General features: G+C 44.1%; 1 protein-coding gene across 1 annotated transcript; it reads right to left on the bottom strand.

Annotated features, from left to right (window-relative positions):
* Positions 1-3,913: 3,913 nt before the first annotated feature.
* On the bottom strand, positions 3,914-11,151 carry PLK1 (polo like kinase 1). Its single transcript, XM_075179377.1, has 10 exons — positions 10,613-11,151; positions 9,396-9,564; positions 8,769-8,913; positions 8,537-8,630; positions 7,145-7,364; positions 6,896-7,060; positions 6,147-6,224; positions 5,905-6,059; positions 5,320-5,502; positions 3,914-4,478 (listed from the first exon to the last, which is right to left on the bottom strand). The coding sequence occupies exons 1-10, from the start codon at positions 10,979-10,981 to the stop codon at positions 4,272-4,274; spliced, it is 1,785 nt and encodes a 594-aa protein (XP_075035478.1). The 5' UTR covers positions 10,982-11,151; the 3' UTR covers positions 3,914-4,271.
* Between the last annotated feature and the right edge of the window lie 440 nt (positions 11,152-11,591).

Here is an 11,591-nt window from a genome sequence, read left to right as displayed (position 1 = left end):
ATTAAAGGTTGGTGGGGAGTCTAATCAGGCAGGGTAGGAAGTTCCATAAGTGGTGATCAGCACAGTAGAAATCTTGGGAGATGGGAGGTTACGAGAAAGGAGAGATGTTAGGTCAGAGGCAGATCGTAGAGGGAGTGTACCTTGTGATGCGGGCGTAGATGTTTGAAGAGGAGTAGTTGGTAAGGGTGAGAAGCTTGAAATGAATTCTGGAGGGAACAGGGAACTAGTGCAAGGACTTACAGATTGGTGCAGTGGATGTGGAGCAGCGAGAGGGGACATTCTATCCCACAGTTGCATTTAATTAGGATTATAGAAGAGAGACTGGTGTTGGGAATGCCAGATAGTGAGAGGTTGGAGTAGTCAGAGATAACGAAACAAGGGTTTTGGCAACATACTGAGTGAGAAAGGGGCAGATTCTGGCAATGTTTAGAAGGAGGTGACAAGGTAGCACAAAGGATTGAATGTATGGAGTAAAGCTGATGGAGTCAAGGAGGACATCAAGGCAGCGGCTTTGGGAATAGAGGAGTTAGTGATATTGTCAACCTTGTGGGAGACTGAAAGAGGATTTGTGACACTAGGAGGGGGAAGATAATGATGACCTCAGTTTTTGACGTATTGAGCTTTCGGTAACATTGGGACATTAGGTGGAGATGGCAGAGAGGTAGGTGGACACATGGGATAAGAGAGGAAAGATGTAAATGCCAACCCATGTTGTTGCAGGGACTTTCACACCAAAGTCTGTACAATCTTCCTCTGTCTACAAGGACACCAATAGATTGAAAATTGTGCACCCTACCCTCCAGCAACCACACTTAGTTTCTCAGTAATTATAACCGTTTCTAAACTATTATTTATTTATTTTTTACCATCAGCATCAATTTATATAACGCCACTAATTCTGCAGTCTCATCAGTTCCTACCCCATTGGGGCTTACAGTCTAAATTCCCTAACACACACACACACACGTCAATTTGTTAGCAGCTAATTACCCTACCAGTATGTTTTTGGAGTGTAGGCGGAAACCCACACAAACAGAGGATGAACATACAAACTCCTCACAGATAAGGCCATGGTTGGGAATTGAACTCATGACCTGCAGTGTTGTAAGGCAGAAGTGCTAACCACTTAGCCACCGTGCTGCATCAACAAATGCAACTTGTACTTGGTATCTACCATTGAGCAGAGGAGTGGATGTTCTGATGAGAACTGTCTACAGTGTTAATTTAAAAGTGAAATCCAATCTATTCTTGATTCTACATGGATGTAAAATGCTTTTGCAACAGCATGTCCCACCCGATGTCTCAACGAGCTCCTCTCTGAACATTCCCAGGGGTGAGCTACAGATAGTGGATCAAAATTGGAAATGCCAATATAGTCACCTAATGTGGCTTTGGGCTACCATGAGCGTCAAATACAGCCTGTATGTGTCGTGGCATTGAGTCTACTATTGTCTGCAATTGTGCAGGTGAGATGCTTCAGAACAAAGTCATTTAACGGATGCCTGGTTGATGGTGGTGGAAAATTCTGTCTGTGTTCTAGAAATACCATAAATGCTTGTTTGGGTCCAGATTGGACGGCTGAGAAGTCCATGACACAAAGAGCATCCATGTCAGGCTCATCAAGTCATTGGTGACTACTTGCTCTGTGGCTGGGGGGGGGGTGGATTTTTTCATTTTTTTTTATGTTGGAACACACCCCTCCCTTCAGGAAAGAAGTAATGCAAAATAAAGATCATCACTCGGTACCATTAAGTAGCAATTAGCATTGACATTTCCTTCAGAGGGAATGACCATCACTAAACCATGCCAGGAACAGACACCTCATAACATTCCGGAACCAGGAGCCTTCCCTGGAAAGAAGCCCTTAGGGCCGTAGAATGCTTCTTGTTGACGCCATGCATACCATGTTTGTTGAGAACATGGTGATTAATGATTCATCTAACTAGATCACTGGCCTCCACTCAGGGTCTCCACGAGGAATTTTAGGCCCTGGTACAGCAACTTGTTGTGGCTAATGTCCATAGGAGTGAATGGCCATACAATGTTAGTGAGTCCTCCCCCTACAGCCAGACCAGGGCCCCCACTTTGTACCTGCTGCCCCCTTCTTAGGACCCCTGCACTACTCATTCTATTGCTCCATTTTCTTTGCCCTCCAGAACTTGCAAATGTGCATTGTCAGGTGTGATGAGTGGTTTTACCCACCATACCTTGCTCCTATGTTCTCATTGGGACATTTTTTTTTTTTTATTAAACTGACTGCTTGTCCTACAGCTTGAGATTTGTGGTCAAATAGACAGTGGCTTGAAATTACATTTCCACCCACTGTTGCCCTTTGCTGAATTATTTGTTTAGGAAGCATTAGCAGGTTGAGCTGCTCTCAGCCATATTACCCATAAGTATTAGCAGCCAGGGAAGTCCAGCATTTGTATATGTGACTGACCATGTTGGAATATAAACACGAACTGCACCTGCATGGAAGCTGCTGGTTTTTCTCATTAGTTTCTATTATGGAGTACAAAGATAAGGGGGGGAATGAAGGAAAACAAAAAAAAAAAGCCAGGAAGAGTTGAGTATTTAAACAAGAGACAGACATACTGTATCCTATAATATAACAAATCAATTGTAACCAGATTACAGTACATTATGAAGTCTGCATAAGCAGCCTCAGAACAGATCTACATCAATCCTATATATGTAGAGACATTGAAATAAGATAGTCTCCATGTTTTATTATGATGGACTCTAACTACTTCACCTACCAAGGAATACTAAACTAATATTGTACTAGCTAATAGGCTGGTGACTATAGAAGACATTTTCTGATGGGAGCTGTAGATGTGCCACTTAATTGGGGGAGTTGTCAAAGAAAATCCTTTAATTTCAAACTTTATTTTGGATCTTGATGCTGCTTTAAGTGCTAGGCAGAGCGATCTCTACTATTGACTAATAACTGCTCTAGTAGCTTAGAATGGTCCAATTCTGGTGTGAATACAGATTAATGCAAGTCCCCACTGCTGTATGCAGATTTGCAAAACTTAATTAGGTGTTTACACCAAAAGGAGATGCCTCCCTTATAATTTTGTTAGCTTTAGAGTAAAAAAATAAAAAATAATCAGAGGAAAGGGCACGTTCAGGGTGGTATTGTTAATTTTGAACTTCAAATGCAAATACCTAAATCTTGGGCTGGATTCTGAAATTGCAACTCAGCCTGTGAGAGGGAGTAAGTTTGGGTATTCAAACAAATTTAAGGCTTGTGATCCCCTTGAGAGGCAGTTCAAATTTTAACTCCAACATCAGTTGTTTTGCAAGCCCGTTTAAAGAGCCCTAGAGGACGAATACAACTCTTCTAAAAAAAAAAAAAAAAAGTGTCTTGTCCCATGTGTGCACCAGTTGAAGTGGTAGGTGCAGCACTGGAACTGTTGGTCTGAGCTCTGAAAATTCAGAGGAACTCTACACTGAAGACTTTCAGCACAACTTTTCCAATGCCCATCCAATACTTTAAGACAGTCTTGGTTAACCTGAGGCACTCCAGGTGTTTGTGAAACTACAAGTCCCAGCAAACCCATCCAGCAATAAGCTGCTATATATTAGCCAAGCATGCTGGGACTTGTAGTTCCACAACACCTGGAGTGCCGTGCCACAGGTTAGCCAAGCCTGCTTTAAAAGGTAAGAGAAAAACAAACCCAATGCTTTAGTTTAAAAAGCAGGCTAGCTGTTCAGTTAGTGAGTATTAGTTCCCTACCCCTCAATTATGGGTAGAAACCTGCTTAAGTCAGAGGTCTGTTCTTCCAAATAAAGGCAAACATAATGAAGCCATTAAACAGTTGAAATTCTTAGTCCTAGATGACAGATAAGATCTGCCCTTTAAATAGGAGACCTGTTCTTACAATCAAGAATGCAGACACCAGGAATATACATACATATACAAAGTACTTTAATCTGATATTAATATACAAAAGTTATAAAGTTTCATATTTTACATTAAAACCTGACAAGAGAAGTGACAGAAAGGACAGGTCCTGCGCAGAGGAGTTTTATGACATCACCCAACATCCAAATACTTAGTAAACACCTGCAGCTCCAGTAATAGCTGCAAGCTAAAAGGAAAGCAAGAACTGTAGTCTTGAACATTAACTATTTTAATTACATACTTCTCAGCTCCAGAATAAAAACAATGTCTGCTGTCGCCATGATAGTTCCTAAGCTCCCACAATGTTCTGCACTTTAGGAACAAGACAGAGGGAGACAGAATCCATGTTTATGTAGTCCAGCTACACAGCAGCCTTTACGTGTATGGCACCAGACTTTGAGTTCTGCAGTTTCTCCACCATAGTGCGGGCGTAACGCAGTCGGCTCGCCAACTCCTTGCAGCAGCCAAATTCCTCGATCAGACTCAACTTGTAAGTGTGGAATTCTCGTTTCTCGTCGATATAGGAGACAGCAGCCATAAGAGGACACAGAATGATCTTTGTATGATCCTGGGAAAAAAATAAAATAAATCGAGGCACAGGTTAGGAATGCAGAGCCAACTAAAGGACCGATCTAATGACTATTGCAGCTTGTAAATCAGTGTACTCTGGTGGACAGTTGGAAACTCGTCTGGGTCTGTATTATGCAGTCTTGTGCAGACAACATGGATGCCTTGCCATCTGCTTTAATTTGATTACTATAGAGCAGGTCTATCTAACCTGTTGCTCTCCAGGTGTTATGAAACTACAAGTTCCATCATGCAGCTGGCTATCTTATTGGCAAAGCATGCTGGGGCTTGTAGTTTCACAGCACATGGAGAGCCAAAGGTTGGCCAGACCCAATAGATCATAAACTGCTTGTTGGACCTGGAAGTGTCACAAGTGTATTGGGCTGGATCACCCCCTCCCAGCAACTCTGGAAGCTATTTATGAACCACCACCCTGGGGCATATACATTAACAGTCATACCCCTATGTCATATATGCACACAGGACACTTCATGATGGGGACTGAAGATTTGCCCTGTACTTCAGACACTAGTCTGTAGAGCACCGACTGCTGCCATCCAATAAGTGGATCTTAATGTGCCCATAATGCTGTGAGTCAAACAAATTAGGCTGTTTTAGACCTAAATCTACTACAAACCACAGAATATGAGCCCAAACACGATAGATGCTGGACTAGAACCTTTTATATGTACATCTGAAATGGTCAATTGATAAAAGTTTTTGTCCTCTACAGAATATGGTCACTCAGCCCAAGTGCCCAGGTCTTTAAGATACCTATAGGAAGTGTTGTATATGGGAAGGGTATACAAGTGTTGTATATGCTGGTCTTACAGTGTTCTTACCTGGAAAAAGTTTATCTGGACAGTTCCATTACTCAAGTGTAGGATAATCGCACTCCGTGTACGGAACCAGGTACGGAGGAAGGGAAGGCGAGCCAGCTCATCGCCTTCTCGTGGAGTGATGTTGGCACCAGCCTTCAGGAGATGTTCACTCATGTAGTTCCTGAAGTATTTTAATAGCGTGATCTGCATGGAAATGAATCCCATTAAAACATTGTTAAAGCCATGTTTAATCCAGGGAATCTTGCAATCTTCTCAAGGTGAAGGATTACACAGCCTTACATCATTTGTCAGTAGTATTCTAAACTTGCAGATACTGGTAAGCAAATGAGTGGGGTAGATTTTACAAGCCTTGGCAACACACTAGAAGTTACCCCTTTAACTGTACACTTGGGAGTTAGAGCCAACAATGCAGAAAACTGCAATTCACTTGTAGCCAGGCATCAACTCCTGAACATGCAATCCAGCCACTGTTTGGTGGTTGAGTCAAACAGACTGACTCCAATGAGTTAACAGCATAACAAATGGCCTGGGTATTTGTATTAGAATGGTCGTGTTCAGTGTATGTAGAATTACACTAAGGTTTACCTTTTTGGTTAGAGCCGGTGGGTAAGAGCGCACATTGAGGTAAGACTCTGCATTATTCCTCTCTATATACTGAAGACTATCTCCATCGTTGTACATTATTAACCGAGTCGAGTCATTGAACAGGACTCCCACACTGTTATCACAGAGCTGGTAACCTGGAAGGGAACATGGTCCAGCTTAATGATCTAGTGTCTTACTAGAGATACAAGTAACCATGCTTTGGCTTAAGAACTAATACCTACCTAAACCATACTTGTCAGAATAATCCACCCATTTGCTGACCCAGAATATTGGGTTGCAGGCAGGATCCTCTGCTTCATCTGGAACATAGAGACCAAGCGTTAAAGAAATGACCACAATTACTAGTCTCTGGGTTTTCATGGGTGGAAACAGTCCCCTTGTATATGATTTATAAAGTGTGTACTGTATTATGTTCTGTAAGTGCATTAAGAGGAGGCCTTTCACACCTGTCCCATTTCTCCTATTCAAATATAGATTACACCATTACATTAAATTTTTGATAGTAGCTCAGCTATAATATCATGGGGCCATATCGTTAGCAAAACCATTGATTTTCAACAGTTAAAGCATCATTTTAATAGATCTCTTTCAGGGAAGTTATCTGCCAACACTGATCTTGTGGCTGTAGACAGCAAAACAAGGTGAAGGCTGGAAAGAAAGTGTTACCTGTTTATGCTGGTATGAAACGGGCGACATGTTTTCCCAGCGAGTTTGATGCATTAAACAGAAGCTACAATAGTAAATAGTAAGCATCCGAGCAGAGATCTGGATATATTACAGCATTTTCCAATAACACCCAACCAGAGGCAGAACCAACAAGCTGTGGGCCCTGGTGCAGGGAGGAGGGTACTAGGGCCACAGTCTCTGTATCTGCCATGCAGTGGGGCCCCACAGGTGCATGGCACCTGCCACACCAATGGTAGTTCTGCTACTGCACCCAACATCCAGGTTCATCCATGTGAAGACTGACCTTGACGAATCACAGCTTTCTCCGATGGCTTAGCAGCATTGACACTGGCGAGATGCTGCATCATGTCAGACAGGTAACAGTCTGCAGGCTCCACCAGCTCTGCTGGCATCATCTCTTCATCCTTACTAGGTGCCACTTGTTTATCCACTTGTGGCAAGTCCTGACCTGTACCAGACATGGCATGTTAGAGTGGCGTGTTGTACAATACACTTACAACACGTTTCATGAAGAATTGGAGCAATGACCTACCTTTGTTTATAGCAGTAAGTGGTTTTCGGAAACTCTGCTCAACGCTGCTTGGGGCGATGGAGAACCGGGGAGGCACAGTCAAGCAGGTAGTGGGGAGACGGGAAGGAATGTAACCATTGGTGAAAAAGTCATCATTGAGTAGGTCGTCTATAGTGGGCCTAGTGGTAGGGTCAGAACGGAGCATTTTCTGGATCAGGGCGGCCGCTACAGGGTTAATGTACTGCAAGACAAGACATGCAACTTTCAGCAAGTAGCAAGATCTATATCAGCTCACACATAGTCCAGCAGAATGTTAGTGAATTACAAGTGAACCAATTGCTACCAGAGTTTAGAGCAGGTTAAAAGTCCTGTCCAGTTGTAGGTCACTTTATAGAAGGACATTCTCATATGAGCTTTAACTTCTCAGCTATAGATTCCCCCAAGTTTTTGGGCAGAGGGGAGCTGTAACATGTGTTCAATACAGAGATTTAGTGACTAAAACATTTCATGCCCTGGCAGCACTTTACTAGGAGATATTGCCATAAGAGGTGACTTAGTGGTTAGCACTTCTACCTTACAGCACTGGGGTCACGAGTTCAATTTCAGACCATGGCCTTAACTGTGAGGAGTTTGGATGTTCACCCCATGTTTGCGTGGGTTTCCTCCGGGTGCTCTGGTTTCCTCCCACACCAAGAACATATTGGTAGGTTAATTGACTGCTAACAAATTGACCCTAGTCTGTGTGCATGTGTGTGTGTATGTTAGGGAGTTTAGACTAAGCCCCAATGAGGCAGGGACTGATGTGAGCGTTCTCTGTACACCGCTGCAGAATTAGTGGCGCTATGTAAATGGTGATGATGATATTGCCATAAGAGGACAGTGCCAAGCTCCTCTAAGCCCAATTGTTTGCATTCTGCGCACTCTACTCTGCTGACTGGTCTAGTAATTGCACAAGGAAGAGGCTACATGTACAGAATACTGCACCAAGGGGCTCAGGGCCGATTTGTGAAAAGCCCCATTGGTGGTATCAATGGGAATTTTTTTTAGCATTTTGCAGTATACACAAGATTAGTCATTGGATGGGGAAGCCTGTTTAACACACACAGCAGTATTTGTGGCACAGTTCCTGTTCTATTATCTGCACCCCTGATAACTAATCACAACAAAATACATAACTGCTGACCAGGGCTCCACTGATTGGAATAAAATCCTGCTATCTTTTGGGAAGAACTAGGCTTCCATTCTGGGTTGGTCTATTGTTGCACAATTACTGACTGCCCAGTATACAAGCTCTTAAATATTACTGTTGAGGAAATCACTAGAAAAGCTTGGGACAGAAACATTGTGCAGTTGGCAGCTCTTACAAGTGAAGCTGCTACAACGTAAGTACACCAGCTGCTCTCCACAGCTTACCTTAGGAATTACATACTCATTCTTTTTAATCCTTATATAGGTTTCCTTTAGACATGACGTTTCAAAGGGAGGCTTCCCAACCAGTAGTGTGTACCTATGGAAGAAATGGAGATTAAATGATACCATTAACCCACCAATCCAATACCTGGCTCCCCAAATATAAATCACCCTGCGGCCAGCCAGTTACAATGTAACCTACCAACAAATCCCACTTCTATGCTACAGTACTCACATGATGCATCCTAAAGACCAGATGTCTACTTCAAAACTGTGGCCTTTTTTGCCCAAAACCTCAGGTGCAATGTAGTTGGGTGTCCCACACAGCGTTTTCTTTCGTTCCCCATCAAATTCCACTTTGGTTGCTAGCCCAAAGTCACCTGAAAGGAGAAATTGTTAGAATATTGCTGCTAAAAATAGGAGAAAAAAAAAAATCATTCAACTCTACCATAACTTGACAACTGTATCTGAACCATTGGTGGGTATATGGAAAATAGGAAGAATAGAATAGGATCAATAGAGAACATGGAGGGAAGGAATGCATGAAAGGAGAGGAACTATGTATTAGTTTTTGGGAACATAGAAATTATGCAAATTCGCCAAAGGAGAACATTGTAAGGGTGGTAAAATTATGCCAAGTAAGCCTTTTTGGCTGCAAATATGATAACACTAAAGGGACGCTGCTGCTTGAAGCCCACCATGCCAAGTGACAGACAAGTCATTTTTAGGTGATCTCAAGAATTGAGGAATATTCATCCAAACTTGCAGACTATAGTGTACTGTGCTCCACAATCATGCTCTTCAGAACAGTACACTACAAACACAAGCACATTCCTTAGTGCATCACCCAAACAAAAGTTACCTATTTTGACATCCATGTCATCATTGAGGAACAGATTCCCAAGTTTAAGGTCTCTATGGATGACTTTGTTGCTATGCAGATACTGACAGGCCAGGATAGTTTGTCGCAGGTAATAGCGAGCTTCTGGCTCAGTGACAGCCTTCCTCCTCTTGTGCAGCTCCAGCAAGGACTGGTGAGAAAGGTGAATACGATTAATCTATAGATTAACAAGTTTTACACAAGAGTTAAACTAGTGACTAGTCTGCCATGCAGTACACCAAAATTAAGAAAGCCCAAACTTCAATCTTGCATATGTATTACCTAGCAAGTACAGCAAGCAGGGAATAAAGCTCAATTTCTGGCAAACAGATGGAAGACAGTGAAACATTATCTTCAGTTAGTGATCTGCCCATACAATAAAGAGCAGCTATGGGGAAGTCTATAGCAAGACTGAGGACAGAAACTGCTGGTAGGGGAGGAAATTCCAGCCCTGAAAATGGAACAGAAACGGTCCACAGCTTCACTGCTACCAGCCACCAGCAGGGGGCAGAAGCAGCGACAACTGGTTGCAGCTATGGGACCGTTCCTGAGCCCGAGGCCACACACTGAGCCGGGGCAACCGACACATTCCCAGGGATGGAGAACTGAGTTCTAGAACGTACATTTAAATGTAGAACCCACTGTACAGTATCCAACCAGGGCTCAGACTACAGACTGTGGGCGTTCTGTTACTGTATCAACTGAAGACAATTCCTATATGTAATATTACAGAGGCTGATTGAACGCCCCTAGAACAAATCATCATTTAGTTTATATAGCGCCTGCAGATGCCGTAGCGCTTTACAACGGGCACATACCATTAATCACTAACCCCATCATAATAAACATTAATGCAGTAACCACCCAGCATTACCAGTGTATGGCCAGTAGCCAGGATACTGGCTGCTGTCTGGGTAACGGCTGCCACTGTGCTTCTATCAGAACAGACCTGTCAATCATTACAATAGACAGGTCGGATTTCTAATACAGGATGCATCTGGATGGGATAAGATATTAGCCCCAAGAGCTGACATATGCACTCATCTCTGTACACAAGGAACATACCCCATCCTCCCCAGTAAGTGGCTCCTGGGCAGTTGTGGGACTACACCCGCCAGCATGTCCTGCCTTGTCAGGAATGCTGGGACTTGTAGTCCAACGGCTCAGGAGCCACAGGTTACAGATCGCCCCGGACCTACCCTCCGCCTGCAGAGCTCCAGCACCACATACACGAAGTCGTTGTCCTCGAAGAAGCCGTGGAAGCCGACCACATGCTTGTGGGCCAGGCTGCGCTGGATGGCGATCTCCATGGTCATCTTGTCCTTCTGGTGCGGCTTCAGCAGCATGGTCTTGGGCACGATCTTCCCGGCGAAGACCACCCGGCTGGCCAGGTCGGTGATCTCGTAGCACTTGGCGAAGCCGCCCTTACCGAGGAATCGGCCTCGGAGGTACCGGCGCCGTGTGCGGGTATCCACCAGGATCTCCGGGATCTCCTTCACCGCCGAGGTACCGGGGATGGCGGGGGGCTTGGCGGGCTGGGCAGCCGTTCTGCCGTCCACTTGAGCCATGATGACCGTACGGGTGATGGAGAGGGAGCTGTGTCCCTGCGGGTTATGGTAACAGAAGGAACGGGTCGGTGCAGTCGCTGGTGACCCGTCTACGTGCTGCTCTACTGGACCCTTTAATCCTTCTGGTGCCGGCCCCGCAGCCGCCGTTGGTTTTGAAGCAGAATGCGCGCTCCTGATTGGCCGATATGATTTAAATTCCAAAGCCGCCGGCCGCGGGGCACCATGGGAGAAAGGCGATTTAAAGGACTAGGGAGGGTGAACTAGCTTTATTAACAACGGACAGGGGAGACAAACGGACAAAGCCTGGGTGAAGAGTGGTTATTGTGCTGATTATCAGTCAGTAATCTTATGTAAACAAATCAGGCTCATTATATCATATATATATATATATATATATGGAGTTTGTATGTTCTCCCCGTGTTTGCGTGGGTTTCCTCCGGGTGCTCCGGTTTCCTCTCACACTCCAAAAACATACTGGTAGGTTAATTGGCCGCTATCAAAATTGACCCTAGTCTGTGTGTGTGTGTGTGTGTATGTGTATGTTAGGGAATTTAGACTGTAAGCTCCAATGGGGCAGGGACTGGTGTGAATGAGTTCTCTGTACAGCGCT

The sequence above is a fragment of the Mixophyes fleayi genome, chromosome 7 (genome assembly GCF_038048845.1).
Source record: "Mixophyes fleayi isolate aMixFle1 chromosome 7, aMixFle1.hap1, whole genome shotgun sequence".
NCBI lineage: Eukaryota > Metazoa > Chordata > Amphibia > Anura > Limnodynastidae > Mixophyes > Mixophyes fleayi.
The sequence above is the reverse complement of the archived record's forward strand: the minus strand, read 5'-3'. Positions and strand labels throughout refer to the sequence as shown.